Source organism: Cantharellus anzutake (assembly GCF_015039405.1).
Source record: "Cantharellus anzutake strain C23 chromosome Unknown EI90scaffold_1, whole genome shotgun sequence".
Lineage (NCBI taxonomy): Eukaryota > Fungi > Basidiomycota > Agaricomycetes > Cantharellales > Hydnaceae > Cantharellus > Cantharellus anzutake.
The window spans coordinates 839,160-854,216 of NW_024066951.1; the positions used below are offsets into that span (position 1 = coordinate 839,160).

At 49.9% G+C, this 15,057-nt stretch overlaps 6 protein-coding genes across 6 annotated transcripts; 3 read left to right on the forward strand and 3 right to left on the reverse strand.

Moving 5' to 3' along the window:
* The first annotated feature begins 286 nt into the window (after nucleotides 1-286).
* Nucleotides 287-4,114, forward strand: EI90DRAFT_3027471 (uncharacterized protein). Its single transcript, XM_039057990.1, has 6 exons — nucleotides 287-837; nucleotides 864-866; nucleotides 903-1,212; nucleotides 1,267-3,482; nucleotides 3,532-3,720; nucleotides 3,774-4,114. The coding sequence occupies exons 1-6, from the start codon at nucleotides 472-474 to the stop codon at nucleotides 4,038-4,040; spliced, it is 3,351 nt and encodes a 1,116-aa protein (XP_038923777.1). The 5' UTR covers nucleotides 287-471; the 3' UTR covers nucleotides 4,041-4,114.
* A 2,473-nt stretch (nucleotides 4,115-6,587) lies between these two features.
* Nucleotides 6,588-7,848, forward strand: EI90DRAFT_3027478 (uncharacterized protein). Its single transcript, XM_039057991.1, has 6 exons — nucleotides 6,588-6,667; nucleotides 6,720-6,775; nucleotides 6,833-7,097; nucleotides 7,144-7,245; nucleotides 7,304-7,559; nucleotides 7,615-7,848. The coding sequence occupies exons 1-6, from the start codon at nucleotides 6,621-6,623 to the stop codon at nucleotides 7,693-7,695; spliced, it is 807 nt and encodes a 268-aa protein (XP_038923778.1). The 5' UTR covers nucleotides 6,588-6,620; the 3' UTR covers nucleotides 7,696-7,848.
* Nucleotides 7,849-8,988: 1,140 nt separating this feature from the next.
* On the reverse strand, nucleotides 8,989-9,825 carry EI90DRAFT_2900801 (NO signaling/Golgi transport ligand-binding domain-containing protein; the record flags this gene model as incomplete). The annotated part of the gene is made up of 5 exons (XM_039054046.1): nucleotides 8,989-9,108; nucleotides 9,160-9,390; nucleotides 9,460-9,559; nucleotides 9,610-9,707; nucleotides 9,763-9,825. 5 exons carry the CDS (start codon nucleotides 9,823-9,825, stop codon nucleotides 8,989-8,991), a joined length of 612 nt encoding a protein of 203 aa, XP_038923779.1.
* A 2,435-nt stretch (nucleotides 9,826-12,260) lies between these two features.
* EI90DRAFT_3114516 (S13-like H2TH domain-containing protein) lies at nucleotides 12,261-12,858 on the reverse strand (the record flags this gene model as incomplete). The annotated part of the gene is made up of 3 exons (XM_039062676.1): nucleotides 12,261-12,487; nucleotides 12,545-12,707; nucleotides 12,775-12,858. The coding sequence occupies 3 exons, from the start codon at nucleotides 12,856-12,858 to the stop codon at nucleotides 12,261-12,263; spliced, it is 474 nt and encodes a 157-aa protein (XP_038923780.1).
* Nucleotides 12,859-12,994: 136 nt separating this feature from the next.
* EI90DRAFT_3027486 (XAP5-domain-containing protein) lies at nucleotides 12,995-14,701 on the forward strand. Its single transcript, XM_039057992.1, has 10 exons — nucleotides 12,995-13,052; nucleotides 13,116-13,184; nucleotides 13,241-13,413; nucleotides 13,485-13,627; nucleotides 13,683-13,891; nucleotides 13,942-13,992; nucleotides 14,057-14,125; nucleotides 14,188-14,307; nucleotides 14,362-14,436; nucleotides 14,496-14,701. The coding sequence occupies exons 1-10, from the start codon at nucleotides 13,014-13,016 to the stop codon at nucleotides 14,538-14,540; spliced, it is 993 nt and encodes a 330-aa protein (XP_038923781.1). The 5' UTR covers nucleotides 12,995-13,013; the 3' UTR covers nucleotides 14,541-14,701.
* Nucleotides 14,678-15,035, reverse strand: EI90DRAFT_2901747 (uncharacterized protein; the record flags this gene model as incomplete). Its single annotated transcript, XM_039054072.1, has 2 exons — nucleotides 14,678-14,806; nucleotides 14,856-15,035. 2 exons carry the CDS (start codon nucleotides 15,033-15,035, stop codon nucleotides 14,678-14,680), a joined length of 309 nt encoding a protein of 102 aa, XP_038923782.1.
* Nucleotides 15,036-15,057: the final 22 nt, after the last annotated feature.

Here is a 15,057-nt window from a genome sequence, read left to right on the forward strand (position 1 = left end):
AAATCGAGCTTTCTTTTCCCCACTACTGATTTTCGTGGCTGAAGCTGCCCTTTTAGGAGGCATTCTGCCAGATGGTGTCAAGTGGCGATTTAGCACCGTTGGGCTGACCGACGTCAGACCACCCAGTCACACGGTCAAATGACAGACCGACGGCCGTTCCACGGTCTTGGACTGATAAATTGGTCAAACCAATACATTTGTGAGACCTGAACATGTGACCGTACAAGGTTGGTGGAATTCTAGTAGGCATGGCATCTCGATGTACACGTGCGGGCTGTTCCACGGTGATTGACCAGAGGTTAGTACAGTGCTGACGAGAATTTATGTCTGGCCATGGTCAGTCCAACATTAGCTGGTACTCGTACGGCGGGATACCGTCAGGTGATATGAATCACGTGGCTTTTGCGGTGCCGTAGTTGCCCTTTAACTGAAACGTTCCCCTTGTTCAGGCAGGACTTCCTTGTGTTCGCGATGTCCATGACCTCGGGAGAGAATAACTCTCCTCCGATGGTGGAAGAGCTTGCTTCTCTTAGGGAGTCAGTCGGAGATAGGTATCTTCGGATTGCAATTGGAGCACTCAGTCAGTCTCCATCTGACTTGAAGACTGTGCCCAACACTCCGTTGCAGCCAGTGCCTCAGAATGAAGAGACTCAAGGCTTTCGCACCTCTCAGCCTATCAACTTGGATGTAGACCAATTCCGCACCCAAGGCTCGGGGTCCCATAACACGTCTAACTCACTCCCCACCCCTCCTCCCGACCAGGGCACCCGTTCCCAGGACGCGTTTCGAGGCCCCCATGACCATGAAGCGCGTTCCGGTACAAGCTCGGAGTTTCCTGTAGGTCTCTCTATCTAAAGGATGATGCGTTCTTGTGCTGGTTTGACAATACATCCCCCCAGGCACCCTATGTCAGCACCCGGACGCTGTTACACCGCCGAACAACTGGTATCCTGGCACGTCCTCCTCGGTCCACTCACGAGATTGTATCCCTCAAACGGCATAATCGCTCTGCGTCTGTGGATTCTTTCATTGGCTCCGACGCGTCTCCCAAAGGTGATGACTACATACGCGCAAAACAAGCCCGTGAACGCCAAAACTATCAGTCCCCGCGTAAAAGGCGCAAGGTGGAGGAAAAGGATAGAGGGGGGAATTTGCCCATGCCTCTTGATAAGGGCAAAGGGAGAGCCGCAGAACTGTCGGACACCATCGAGAGTAAGACATTTCCTTATGTGTAAAGATTTCAGAAATCAATTGCAGATATCCTAGAGCGTTCCTTGCCGTCTGAACCATGGGTCCCACCTCCCAACCCTCGAGTGCCCCTTCAGCCAGAACACCCAGAGACCTCTCAAAAACCCGAGGTTTTGGTCCGGTCGACCCCTCCATCCTCGGGTCTCTCGGACCCCAGTCCACTCTCCCAATACCCTGCGTTCATGGACTTCGTGGAGCCGAATCAACCTAGCTTCGGAAGGCCTACTTCCTCCATTGACTCTCGGTCGCGCCATTCCCAATCCCGTGTATGGCCTTCGGCGGGCCCACCATCTGATGCAGAGGTCTCACATCACTCCCATAGTGTGACACGCGCGGTTACGCCTGACCGACGGACGACTCGAACTTCGCCGCATATCAGTCCTACACAACCGACGCTCACGCCTCAGAAACGGGTTTTGCGACAGCCTGTAGTCTATTCCATGCGAATGGAACCGCTCTCACTTGATGATGGTGGTTCTTCACATGACATTGCGCCTTCTCCATACCCTGAAGATCGCGCTCGTCAAAGTTCTGCCCTGCTTCCCCCTGCCACCATTTCGCGAAGAGGCGGACGGACGGACGAGCATACCACGCCAAGTCGCGATACAACCAACATGGGGGGAGCACATCCATCTGATGTCATGGAGAATACACCTCGAACACCGCCTTCGGCCTCCGGCAAACGAACGTTAGTCCCGAAGCCCGCCGCCAGTGATCGCGAGAGAGTAGCTGGTGTACCTCATTCCCTAGCCAACCCCCCAGACGGGGATTTTCCACCGCACGGGGTTTCTGGTAGGCGCCGCGCTCGGTCCCCATTGAGAAATTTGCGGCGTACCCCAGACACCCCGGCTTCTCCTTCCCGTGCGCAAATCGCGAGGCCATCCACCGGGCGCCTTCCTATTGAGGCCCCCCAACTTCGCTCGGATGGCCGTCATGCCCCCTTTCGGAGCAGAGCAGAGGACTTTGCGAGTCCCACTAACTATCGTATTTCTCCGTCAAAGCGAGTATATGAGGCAATATCGGACAAGGAAGTTGAGCAAGAAAGCAACAACACACGTGAGGAGAGGGGGAATGGAAATGTGGAAACGGGTGATGTTACCGCTGAGGATAAGGTCATTGCGAAACAGTTAGGCGAGGCCATTGACCACAAGGAGACGACGGAAGAATCGTTCATACCTGGCCATCCTGACGATTTTGGCATTCCTCGAAGACGAGGCACTTACGCTTCTGTTTCCCCTGCTAAATCTCGGCGTAAACGCGCCCGAACTGCAACATCTACCAGAAACACGACGGACGTCAAACATGTGTCAGACGGTGAATCAGCGGATGATCCCTCTCTTAACCCATCACCCTCAGACGATTTTCGCGTCTTCGCCCCTTGGGGGAAAGAGCAGCATTTCTACCTAGGAACGGTCACCAGAGCGCGGGGCTCTGGGAAGTGTGATGTGAAATTTGACGACGGCGAGATACGGCGTGATGTTCACGCTGAGCAACTCAGGTCTTATGCTCAAAAGGGCGACAAGATCTGGCTTCTAAGAAATCCTGAGACCGAGGCAGCGTCAGCGGTTGTTCGAAAGGTTCTTGGTGTCAACGAAGAGGGCAACTACCAGCTTCATGTTAAGGATGACGGCGGCGGCGATGTTGTCCTTGGGACCAGATATGTTCGTGTCCCAAAGCAGGCAGAGTGGGACGACAAACGGTTGCTCACAATCGATGATATACCACTACATCTATTCAGAGCTAGTTCTCCTATGAGCACGCGTTCGGGTTCAATAAGGAGGGCGATGCCGCGGCCCCCCTTGGAAGTTACATCGCTCAGCCGCAGCAGAGTCAGTAGGGCCTCCACAACTAGAGCTTCCGCTTCTCGAAAGCTCCGGGCCAGCGGCGGTTACGTAACTTACGAAGCAGTTCCAGAGCAACTTCCCCTTCTGAAAGACACGAAATGCTTCATGAAGATGGCGATACTTACCACTGGGATAACTCCTGAAATGAGAGCAGAACTGACCTCCCGAATAAGAAGAGCTGGAGGTCGACTTTACGACTCGTGGGATGATATCATCGAGTTTGGCAAAGGACGTTCGGACATACGTTGGAAACAGAGTCTAATAAACTCCGACGTGCGAAAAGTAATCCTTATTTCATCCTCCCCCACGACCACTCCGAAGTATTTGATGGCGCTTGCGTTGAGGATTCCTTGTGTATCGGAACAATGGATATATGATCGGTTGAAAGGGGTAAGGAGATTACTCTCGCTTCCATCACTTGCTTCAACCGGTTTCACAGCTCGACGTACCTTGGGAGACATACTTGCATATTGCTGGGGTATCAAAGACATTGAATATGAGTTTGTCACAAGCATATAACCCTCGGTGGGAGGAAACCGATGTGTCATTGCCTCCTCTTCAGACACGTAGCTCGGCTCGTCAGCCTTTTGCGGGAAAAACGATGCTTCTGGTGCTTTCTGATACAATCGTAGGCCCTACATTTGTCTTGCACATCCAGCTCCATGCTCATTCAGTCCCTAGGATCGGGCCAATCGAGAGCTGCACCGTCAAGTGGCTTGTGCCGCTGGTACTATCCTGACTGATCTGGTCACTGCTCTAGACCAAGCCCCACGTCCGCTCGACCAGTACGATTACGTGCTCATAGAACCCAGCAGTGATCCTATTGCTAAGAAAGCCCAGTCAAAGGGTGCCGGATTCATTGTGGGAATACCTTGGTTTCGAGAGAGCATCATCAAAGGGTCTATTCCATATTCTGGACTTCCTGCGGAAACGGACAGCGAAAGCTAGAATGTGTAGCTCAATGAGTACATATATCAATGCATCTTATGGTGGAAATAGATTTTTATTTTGCCGGTTGGTTGCAGCTAGGAATCTCGCGAGTCAAGCACGGACCACAGCGGAAAGTAAATCGTAGCTTGTGTGCAACGGGCGACTCGGAGCGATAGAATAGCCCCGACAAACGTCAAAGCCTCTGGAATTTTTGAGCGACCCGGTATTTAAGTACAACAATCAATACACACTGGTGGAGAAGGGGGGTGGTGGTGGGTAACGCAGAAATACAGACGCAAGCAAAGATCGAGCAAAGGCTAGTACCAAAGTCGTAAATATACGGGATCCTACCCACCAAAGGTAACCGAAGGTCACAACACCTTCACCCTTAGTAAGACCGAATACCCACATAGCAATCAAACTATTAACGGAAAGTAAGAGTCAGAAAAAACGAAAAAGTAAGAGGAATGCACGTTGATAGGTGTGAAGATGGCAGAGATGCCGAAGCGGAATAGTAAGCGCGAAGGCACAAGGGCCGATGGCATTAAAGCCGAAGGCATAGAAGCCGAAGGCACGGAGGCCGAAGGCACATTGGCCGAAGCATCCAAAAGGACGCAAAAAACAAACAAAAATCACGTACCGATACAAAAAGACAGCTAAAAACAACACTAGGAAATGCCGAGATAATCAGAATCAGAGAAAAAACATACTGAGCACATGCGAAAAACATCAGCATTTGAAAGACCATAAGTGGGTATACCGTACGCGAGGTCAAGGAGAGTTTCCTGTGTGCGGCGGACACGAAGGAACCCGAGGCACACAAGCGCAATATTAGCCTCATTTTCACTAGATTTATTCAATCTCGTACCTCCATTAAATCCCATAAAAAAGTCCGGGAAACCCAGGTGAAGGTTCGGTGGGATACATTGTCATATAGAGCATAGTCGGAATACGCATGCCATCTAGAATCTGGGTTCCCTCAGTGCTAGGATTTGTAACATGTGTCTCGATCTCGATCTCGATCAGGGTGGTGTTGTGTCCACCATACATATACATATGATACGATACTACGATGATTTTTCAACCAGCATGCGACGTCATCTAGTTTCACCGTGCATGCCAGAAAGTCATTTCGAGCCTCAGAGATCGTCAGGGAGGATAACGGTAGGTTCAAGCGGGGACTGAACAGTTGGGGGGAGAAGAATCCAGAAGAGAAGCCCTGCCACACCACCAACCTGGACCACCGTACGTGAGAAACCCCGTGCGATTGACCCTGGCCACACGCCATTCAAGAGGGAGTCTGATATCTGCTGCACATGCATAACGGTAGAGGTGTACTTCTGGAGGACTCACCAGCAGACCCCCCCACCCAAATGCATCAGGAAGGTTACGTAGAATGAGTAAAACTGAACAAACATGGAGTTGAAATGATTCTGGAAGTCACTTACTCGCCCTACCTGCCCTTGAGTCAGTAGCGCCGCCGATTCAATTCCAGAAACGTTGGCCATCAGTCCTGCAGATGGTCGGGTGACACCATATTCTAGCTAATAACGTCTCATCCCCCAGTACCAATCGGTCCGTAAATGTTGGGAAACCCTGCACATATCATCGGTGAGCCGCTTAGGCCAAAAAGTCGTTCCAAAAACGGAGCCATACGATCTATCCTAATGCAGGAGCTCGCAGCGCGACCTTAGGATAAAACGCCAGTCCTTCGCCATGGCGCCTGACGTGGTGACGAGAAGTGCGAGTGAATACTGAGCTGTGTCGAACAGGAGGTAGAGAGCACCACAGCTTGAAAATCAAACCTTATGAACAGGCCCCATAACCTTGCTCATAGCCTCCATTGTTCCAACCAGAACTTGAGACAATCTCGAGAGATGCATCATGCCGACCAGCGAACATTCGCTCAGCGTCCGCGGAGAACCTAATGTTTCTCTGGCGTGCTGCATTGCTTGAAGTGCGGAGGATTAGATTGGCATGCGACAGGGTAAGGCTCCACGCACTGCTTGGGAGACCACTTAGACCTTTTACAATCGAAACCAACTATATACTTCAGGTAGCTCAGGCAGCCAATTTAGTTGTGAACAATGTAAGTACATGAACTGCCCACCGTCCACAAACTCGAACAGTTCCCTCCCGCAATTAGTAGCAGCTTCATTTGTACGGCCTCCAGCAAAACCCCCAGTATCGACGGGACTCGGAAGACTTCCTAAAACAAGTGGGGTAGCGCGAATACGCCGCAGGAAAATCGGGACAGGACACCCCGCTGATGGGAAGAATACTGGTGACTGAAACAGTCCACGATGCACCCTTTGTAGCTATAAATTGGGTACATGGGGAATGCGCAGTCATAGCTTGGAATGTCAGTACAACTCAACCACTGCACATGAGAGTGGAGGGTTCAGAGCGACTCCCGGAACGGCGAGGATCGAGAGCGTCGATGCAAGAAACACTGTTATCCATATGGCCACCGTCGCATAGTGATGCTGTTTTTGATGTTGCTAGTTCTGGATATCTGCAAGCAAAAGTGAAGATGACGAGGGGTTGGATCACACGATCAGGTGAGCCATACATTATTGCGGAATTCTTACTAATATTATGAGGTTTTATCAGGTTGGGGGTTTACGCGCTCATTTTCGAGACATGTGAGTTCGAGCAAACTTTGTTCAGTACACACCCTGATCAACTGTCTGTTAGTGATCAAGCCGCGCCGCTATTCAGGAAGATTGATGGATACCTGGAATTAGTCTTAGGTGAGATTAGCTATCAAAATTGCGCTATGCCATTTCCAATCAGAATATCGCCCACAGGGATTGTAGAAAGCGGTGCAAGCTATATTCTCATTCCCGAACAGGAAATTCACCGTCCTCCTGGTCAGATCGGGGCCCCAGTTGCGTCGACACACTTTGCGTCTTTGGCTCCAATTGGCTTCACAGACATTGGGAAGCTCAAGGAGAAGTTGAAAACACTAAAATTGAACTCACAAAAGGCGAAAAACAGCAGGAGGGCCCATGGTTTTGTGCGTGACACCAGCATCGCCAACAACAGGTATACTGTGGATTTTGATGGCTCAAAGTCGGTGAAATTATGCCTCTATATTCTGCGCTGATTATCGTTACAGAGAGCTCCGAATATTATATGGCGAGGATATCAAAAATAACCCTCTGATCGTGACCGAGTATAGCGATGCCAGTGTTCACCGAAGCGCGTTTGAACACTCTAGGTACGCTCCATAGACGCTCATATAGTGATTACGGCCCCCAACATTCCACGATCTCAAGAGTCATACTTCGGTGTCTCCAGTACAAACTTAAACCTGATTTATACACAATTGCTGGTCCCCCATGGACTGGCCATGTTCACCAGATCATCATATTCACTGCCACCGGCCATCAGTATATAACGTCAGGTAAAATGGATCGCGTTGCATTGGATTATGGTTGGGCAGAAGTTGCTTTCCATACGGGTAAGGTAGCCCTGGAAAACTGGACTCATATATGTGTCCCGCACCTATATCACACCCAACTACAGCAAGGGGTACGTGTATCTGGGGGGTCCCTCCAGTCTTGCAAGCGCTGATTGTTGTCGTCAGGAGTTCAAAGGCGGTCGCACGGAGCGATTAGTTCCTTCTAGTGTGCGTCTCATCATTCAACCACGAACCGCCCCGACCTAGACGCTATTACCAGTTGGATGATAGTCCAGTTCATCGGGAAATTCAAGGGATTTTCCCCACCACGAGCCTTTCAAAGTCTGTTCAACTAGAGCCGTCGCTTCTCATAGTCTACGATTCGGCGTTTTCACTCAAGTTGTTGGAGGAGGCGGGCATCGATACATCTGAGTGGGAAATTGGCACATCCTCTCTGCTCCGCCAGCCGTTTCGGCTCCCAAATACCGTCATATCAGTAGACAAGGAAGATGAAGACTGGCCTGTGAACAAGTGGCGAGAATCTCTTCCACCTCGTTATCATTCACGCCATCGTTCCCGCTCTCCTCAAGGCCATGACTCCCACCACACATATGGTGACAGCTCAGGCTCTTCATCCGCACCTCGTTTTGGCAGACGCAACCTCTCCGAACACCCGACCGCCAGGAGATGGTTGGCACCGGTATATGTGCTAGACCTGAAGTCTCTCTGGGTTTCAATGCCAGGGACATCACGCCCCGCTCCGGACCTCAAGGAAACCGCACAGAGGCTTGGAATTTACTGCGACGCCACCGAATGGTGTGCAGGCAATGATGTTGCGTCAGTAATCACTTGATTCAGTGGAGGGTTACCTCAAGACCTGTGTATTGATACTTCTGACTTTAGGACGATAAGGGACATGTGGCTATCACTGTCAGGGGGATCAGCCATCGATGAACGCTCCACAGAGATATTCGGCGATCCTCTGCAAGATTCTTCGACTTCAACTCTCGAGGAGCCTCAAACAGACGATGAAGATGCCATTGGTGCCCCAGGGGCGGTGGCAAAGATACACCAGACTGACACAGGCGAACTCGAGGCAGTAAAAAATACAATCATGATGGATAATCCCATTGCCCTACACGAAGGAGATGATGATGATGATTGGTAGAAGTGCTTGCCCCTCTCATACGAGTACTTCTCCCCCAATCTTCATACTGAATATCATGGTGGCCTCATTACTTGCATAATGCTAGGATGGAACCTGGGACTGTGTTGCCCCAATTGGTCTTGGATATCGCATCATGAGATGAAGAGTTGCGGGACCAATATCCATCAACAAGACAGGGTTACATGGGTGAAGAAATGAGCAATTTGTGATAGCAATATCAACACACTAAAGCAGGGACTGTCTGTCAGAGCTTTGCCAAGAATCTCGCACTAAGCAATTTCATGGTTGTTTCAGATACGCATTCAGATATCAATCGTTCCCCGCGTGGCAGGTGGAACCGGCCGCCTAGCGGACCGATTGGATAGAGGCGCTTGAGATAGTTGTCACTTTCTTCAATCATCGCCGGCGGGTATTTCCTCGTCAATGTAGCGGAGAAGTGTTACCCTAATCTCGGTCGATTCATCACCTCGTAAGACGTCGGAGAGAAATTTGGCTTCAACCTGCATTTGAACCTGTAACAGCAATGTAAAGGCGAGATGGGGAAATGGAAAATTTATACTCACCATTTCCAGTGCACCTCTAAGCACACCACATAGCACATTGCTGAACCATAATTGGCCTTCCAAAGCTTCCTCAGGCAACTCTACAAAATCGGCCAATGGGTTCTCGTCCAATGTCAGAACGAAGCAGGGACGTTGATTTTGGCCTTGCTTGTTCGCATTGGCGGGTACATTCGCAGTTAGGAAGGAATGGGTAACTGTGGGGACGATATTCAAGAACATTTTGAAGCCTACCTGTCAGGAGATCGGAATACATGATCTGGGGATGAGGCGCTCCCAAAGACGGAGTGAAGATCGACATACTTTGGCAACGGCTTCACCCACTTCCTTGAAATCCGTGCACCTGCCCAGGTTTGAACGGGCCAAGAAATCTTCTATTAGCCTGGTGCCTATGTTATATCCCCTACAAACCCCAATCAAACGAAGCATGGGGGAAAAGAATGTCGCACCTACATTAGATCTAGTTGTTTGTTGACTTCCACATAGTCCTCGTAATCCTGGATAAGTTGCACGACGAATGCTCCGTATGTCAAGGTGAACAACTCTGCGTTCTGGGGATTTCGTAACAGATATTCAAGTGGAGGGTTGTGATACTATTTGACTCACGATTTTTTCCGTTCGTGATTTCCAAAGATCCTCGCCGGTGCTCTTGAATTGTTTTGACGCCATTTGGGTTTGCTTTGAATCTCCCAGTAAACCTAACAACCCCCCTTAGTAGAACGGATAAAAGTCACATGCACAGGCACGTGCGCTGAAAAATTTCTCGAAAATCATAAAATTAGTTCCGCAAATCTGATTCCAGAATTTCCATATTTGTAATGTTACTATATTTACAAATTAAGTCCAGGAACAGTATTAGTGGTGTCTCGGCGTAATGGCTAATTCATGATTAGCCTTCATTCTTGGCTGGGTTGGGTGCCAGTTCGATTCATGGCTATTTGTGCCCTTTTTTTTTCTTTCTTTCTTACTCCCCCGGGGCACTGGGCGGGGGTTGGGCCTAATTGGGTTGGTGGGTTGGGCATTTGGGTCGGGGGTTGGGCATTTGGGTTGGGAGTTGGGCATTTGGGTCGGGGGTTGGGCATTTGGGTTGGGAGTTGGGCATTTGGGTTGGGAGTTGGGCTTTTGGGTCGGGGGTTGGGCATTTGGGTTGGGAGTTGGGCATTTGGGTGGGTTGGGCATTTGGGTTGGGAGTTGGGCTTTGGGTTGGGAGTTGGGCTTTGGGTCGGGGGTTGGGCTTTGGGTCGGGGTTGGGCATTGGGTCGGGAAGTTGGGTTGGGGTTGGTGGCTGTGTATTGGGTATGTGTCTATTTTTTTCAAAATGAGTTCGGTTGGGTTGGGTTGCTCATACCGTAGTTCAGATTCAGAGTCGAGCAATTCAGATTACCACACCTTGATCATTTATTTATGATAAATATAATATTCACGACATGTATCTCTAGTTGGTTTTAAAATATATAACTGATGGACGCCGCCTGAAGCGGCAATACCCGCTACTCCCACATCGACGCAGCGTCGCAGCCCACTTAGAAGTCACTCTGGAGCCGTCTTTGCGCGCCGTGGTACTAGGTGGTACTACAAATGTAAAATATCGTTAAGTTTTAAATCAGGACCGCACCCCCAGTCTGCATATACAACCCCCTGACATTATGAACCTGAATTGAACGCCACAGCAGTATAACACTCCAAGACTGGCGAAGGTGTTTATGTGATATTATTTGGTTTCGGTGAGTAAATACAAGCAAAATGTCACGACAGTGTTCGAGAGAGGGAGGTGATTGGTTTGTCAACAGCAAGGAGAGCAATGCAGACGCTGTGTAAAAGCGCGCGCGAAACCTGAGAGTATGCAGGAACCTGAGAGGACAGGAAGGTAGTCAAAAAGAAGATGGAAAAACAAATCACAAGAGGGATATTGAGAGCGGTGCGCAACACATGCACCTTGAGTAACAATCGCCGGTCAGGGCATGGCGTAGGAGCAAATTCCATTGATCGTTGATTGACAATGAAAAATCATATAGGCCGTGATTGGTTAGATGATAATCGCAATCAGCTTCAGTGGTAAGGAGTTTAAATGGCCAGGGGCCACTTAAAAAGGCTCGGTGTGGAGAGGACGCCATAGTGTGGAGCAAGAGTTTGGGCAGGAAGGAAGGGAGGATTTGGGCAGGAAAGAGTGGGAGGGTGGAGGTTTGGGTGTAGGGCCAAGTGGTGAGTTAGGATCCGCAGCGGTGAGGGACAACTTGGGTTAGCTCCGTAAGCAAGTTGAGGTAATCTGGAGTGTCAGAAAGCTGAGGTAAAAAAGGGAATAACCAATAACGGTGCTCAGGTATTCAGTTTGTGCACGCAAGACCCGCTACAGAGTAGCGGGAATTTCCTCATTTACGTAGTTGTGCACGTGGCTTTTGTCCGTTCTACTAAGGGGGGTTATTAGGTTTAATGAATCTCCAGATAACTTATTCTGTAGCGGTTTGCTTGCATCCGAGCGCTTGCTAAGAACGCAACCATTTTTACATCGCAAATACGGATAACACACTCTGGTAATGTTACCCATCAGAGTGTATCCACCCTAAGGATATACATAACCCGCCACCCCTAGGACGGGTGTTGACACAAGATGTCTTGCCTCTAGTGACCGAGGTCCCCTCTCACTGCCTCTATCACATTTCAATTCCACTACATATGGTGACATGGTCTTCACCTATGCTTTCCTTTCTTTGTCGAAGAGCGCAACCCCGTCAGCGTAGTCATCTGGGGCAATCTAAACACGCGGCCGTCGGAATGGGCACTCAGTGACTCTGGCCCCTACGTGCCACTGCCATCAACCCCTACAATAACGGCGCGCTCGGTGAGCTGCCCGATTACCTCCCTTTATCCGAATCTTCGGGCCTCAAGCTGGATACTATGGATGCAAGTCATGTCGGGTCTGGGATGGAGCGGTCTCACGGATCCGGCGACTGAAGAGATGGTAAAGAGTGAATGGATGGGACACTGGTGGACGACGGTCGGAGGACTGGCAAGGCGGGAGATTACATAGCACGGCCCTGCTCTGTAGAGTGTGATCCATTGTACGCTCCGATATGGAGTTTAAAATATTATCATCATCCAATACACTACCGCTTTCTCTCGATACGATTGAGCTTTTTCGCAGTTTGCGCGTTATTTCGGGTATGCTGACCCCTCACAGGTAAAGCCATGGCATGTCTTCTCCCAACATATGATCCAACAGCTCTATGATGCGCAATGTTATCAAGCATCGCTTTTCGGAGTTCGGTTTCGATTTTCAGGTCAGCGAGGGGATCATTTGGCCGAATGTGCTCCAGGTTCGTCTTCCCAGGCACTGACGCCAGTCGCGACAGGGAGTTCAGTGGATGGCGATGGGAGGCGAGGGACGTACGTATTGGCCGAGGTGACGTCGCAGGTGAGGATAGGAAAGATGTAAGGCAAGTTATCTGAGCCTGGGTCAATTCGCCAACTTTAATTGTGTTGTGTATAGAGTATCGGGCCATGACACGCTCAGCTGTGTGACGTCCAATCCCGTAGAACGCGGTCAAGGCGATCTGTGGGTGTATGGTATGGTGCATTAATCGGAACATGCGGGCCCTAAACGACGAACGCAGCTCGCACCTTGAGTGCCTTCCCGTCAGGCAATTGACGGCCGAGAATTAGCCTAAATCCCTCCAACGTTATTGCCTCGTCTGTTGGCAGCATGGGTAGTACCTACATATGTTAAAGACCCCGCTTTTGACGACAACGCCTGGTAGAATACCGGGAAGTGATGGACAGGTGACCAGTGTCTCTTCATCGGGAGGAAGTGACCGTGCCTTCAGGCACAGCCACTTGAACTGGCAAAAACTGCAACAATAATGTCTGGCCACTCCAGTCAATCCGAACATCGCCGCCAGGTCAAAAGGCGCTTCTTTTCATCCTTGGTACAATACTTATGAGGTGCCTCTTGTGGAAAACAGGCGGCGCTCGATAAAGCACGACAAGAGATGCTGCATGAGTTCGACCGTCAGCGGGAAGCCATAACAAAAGCATGAGTCTTCTCTTTCCCCATCTTTCACCGAATTCTCAAAATAAAGGCAACCAGGACACGGAAAAAAGTCGACCAGGCTCGAACCGCTTTGTCGGGCAAAATGATTCCGTCGAAGAGACCCTCAAGAAATCAACCATTGGCCTCGTTCGACTTGAGGACTTTCAGAATACAAGGAAAGCTCTCGAAGAAGCCAAGGCCAGGGAGGCGGCCAGAACAGATGACTTAAAGTGAGTATGCTGTTTCACTGCCGGGCACACATCCTCATGATCGACATCTGGGAGGATGTCCTGACTATTAGGGAAGAGAAACGCAAGAAGAAGAGGAAAAGGGGCGTAACTACAGCTCCCCTCTCTTTTTCTCTCGACGAGGAAGGCGACATTCCGATTGCTTCTGACCAAACGAAATCCTTCAGCGACGAACAGCCCAGTGCAGATCGTGAAGGTAACTTAGCGCGACATGGTTTGGTGATTGTAATGTTCACATTGTCTCGACCTAGGGGAGAAGGCCCAAAAACGTGCGAAGCTCATTAAAAATCCTTCTGTGGACACATCCTTTCTCCCCGATCGTGAGCGCGAAGAAGAGGAGCGCCGTGCACGTGAAGAGCTTCGTCAAGAGTGGCTCAGGAAACAGGAAGAGATCAAAGCTGAAGAGATCGAAATTGTTTACAGCTATTGGGATGGAAGTGGTCATCGGAAGTCTATTAAAGTACGCGTTGTTCGCGATGTGAGAATCAAGTGGTCTGACTGGAATTGGAGTGCAAGAAGGGGAACGATGTGGCCACCTTCCTTGGACTGGTTCGCGCTCAGGTATTTCATCCAATCACTGCTATAACAACGTTCGGCTTATTGAGAGGTATCCCTATGCCTATAGGTGCCAGAGTTGCGCGGCGTCTCTGTGGATAACTTGATGTATGTGAAGGAAGACTTGATAATTCCTCATGTGAGTACATCTCAACACCGTAGGACCAATGGAGCGCCTGACTTGCCGCGGTCACTACTCAGCATCACACCTTCTACGATTTCATAGTAAACAAGGCTAGGGGCAAATCTGGTCCCTTATTTAATTTCGATGTTCATGACGATGTTCGTCTTATGGTGGATGCGACTATTGAAAAGGACGAGGCTCGTCTTTCTCATCATTACCCTCAGTTTATCACATGCTAAGCTTTCCTTTAGTCTCATGCGGGCAAGGTGGTGGAACGTTCGTGGTATCAACGGTCGAAACACATTTTTCCCGCATCGCGATGGGAGGTTCGCTCCATTAGTCATCCTTCGCTTAGGGTCAATTCGCTCATCTACTCCCACTGAAGGTCTTCGATCCGGAAAAGAACTATGGAAAGTACACAATAGCATAATTAATCCTGCGCCCTTTAGCGATCGACAACCTTGCTACCACCCCAGAGGATTGAGCAGTATTGAGTTGTATTACAATAGTTCTGGTTGGCGTCCAATACATGACATTGTGAGTAACGGAGGACATTTAATTAGAATACTATAAGGCAAAAAATTGCTCGATCCAGCTTCGTTTCTCGCCCCTGATGCTTCGATTAACACCTTCAACTAACTTGCTATAATGTTTGGGCGACGAAGGAGGGGCTGTCATCTTTTCGGAAAGTGTGACCTGAAGCCTGGCCATCAGTTTCTGGACACTGTGTTGCCAATCCGCATACCTGACCCTTGATTCTGTCAATAGTCAGCGCCCGAGCAGCGGCCACCGATCGCGCATTGATGGTTGGAGACATTGAGAGGAACTCTAAGACTTGGCTGAACTGAATGTTGGGCCTCAGTCGGTCCTGAGGCCAAGTACGGGCGATCTGTTGCAAGGGCGCCGAATAAACGATTCGTGACATACTAGAGGTATATGGGTTATGA

What these genes read in the sequence shown, in the direction of transcription:
- EI90DRAFT_3027471 (XM_039057990.1), top strand. Translation starts at nt 472, where the DNA reads ATGTCCATGACCTCGGGAGAGAATAACTCTCCTCCGATGGTGGAAGAG. An exon ending in TATATGATCGGTTGAAAGGG is followed by an intron (nt 3,483 to 3,531) that starts GTAAGGAGATTA and finishes CCGGTTTCACAG; the next exon opens with CTCGACGTACCTTGGGAGAC. An exon ending in TGGTGCTTTCTGATACAATC is followed by an intron (nt 3,721 to 3,773) that starts GTAGGCCCTACA and finishes TTCAGTCCCTAG; the next exon opens with GATCGGGCCAATCGAGAGCT.
- EI90DRAFT_3027478 (XM_039057991.1), top strand. Translation starts at nt 6,621, where the DNA reads ATGAGGTTTTATCAGGTTGGGGGTTTACGCGCTCATTTTCGAGACAT. An exon ending in AGCGCGTTTGAACACTCTAG is followed by an intron (nt 7,246 to 7,303) that starts GTACGCTCCATA and finishes CACGATCTCAAG; the next exon opens with AGTCATACTTCGGTGTCTCC. An exon ending in ACACCCAACTACAGCAAGGG is followed by an intron (nt 7,560 to 7,614) that starts GTACGTGTATCT and finishes TGTTGTCGTCAG; the next exon opens with GAGTTCAAAGGCGGTCGCAC.
- EI90DRAFT_3027486 (XM_039057992.1), top strand. Translation starts at nt 13,014, where the DNA reads ATGTCTGGCCACTCCAGTCAATCCGAACATCGCCGCCAG. An exon ending in GCCCAGTGCAGATCGTGAAG is followed by an intron (nt 13,628 to 13,682) that starts GTAACTTAGCGC and finishes GTCTCGACCTAG; the next exon opens with GGGAGAAGGCCCAAAAACGT. An exon ending in AAGACTTGATAATTCCTCAT is followed by an intron (nt 14,126 to 14,187) that starts GTGAGTACATCT and finishes GTCACTACTCAG; the next exon opens with CATCACACCTTCTACGATTT.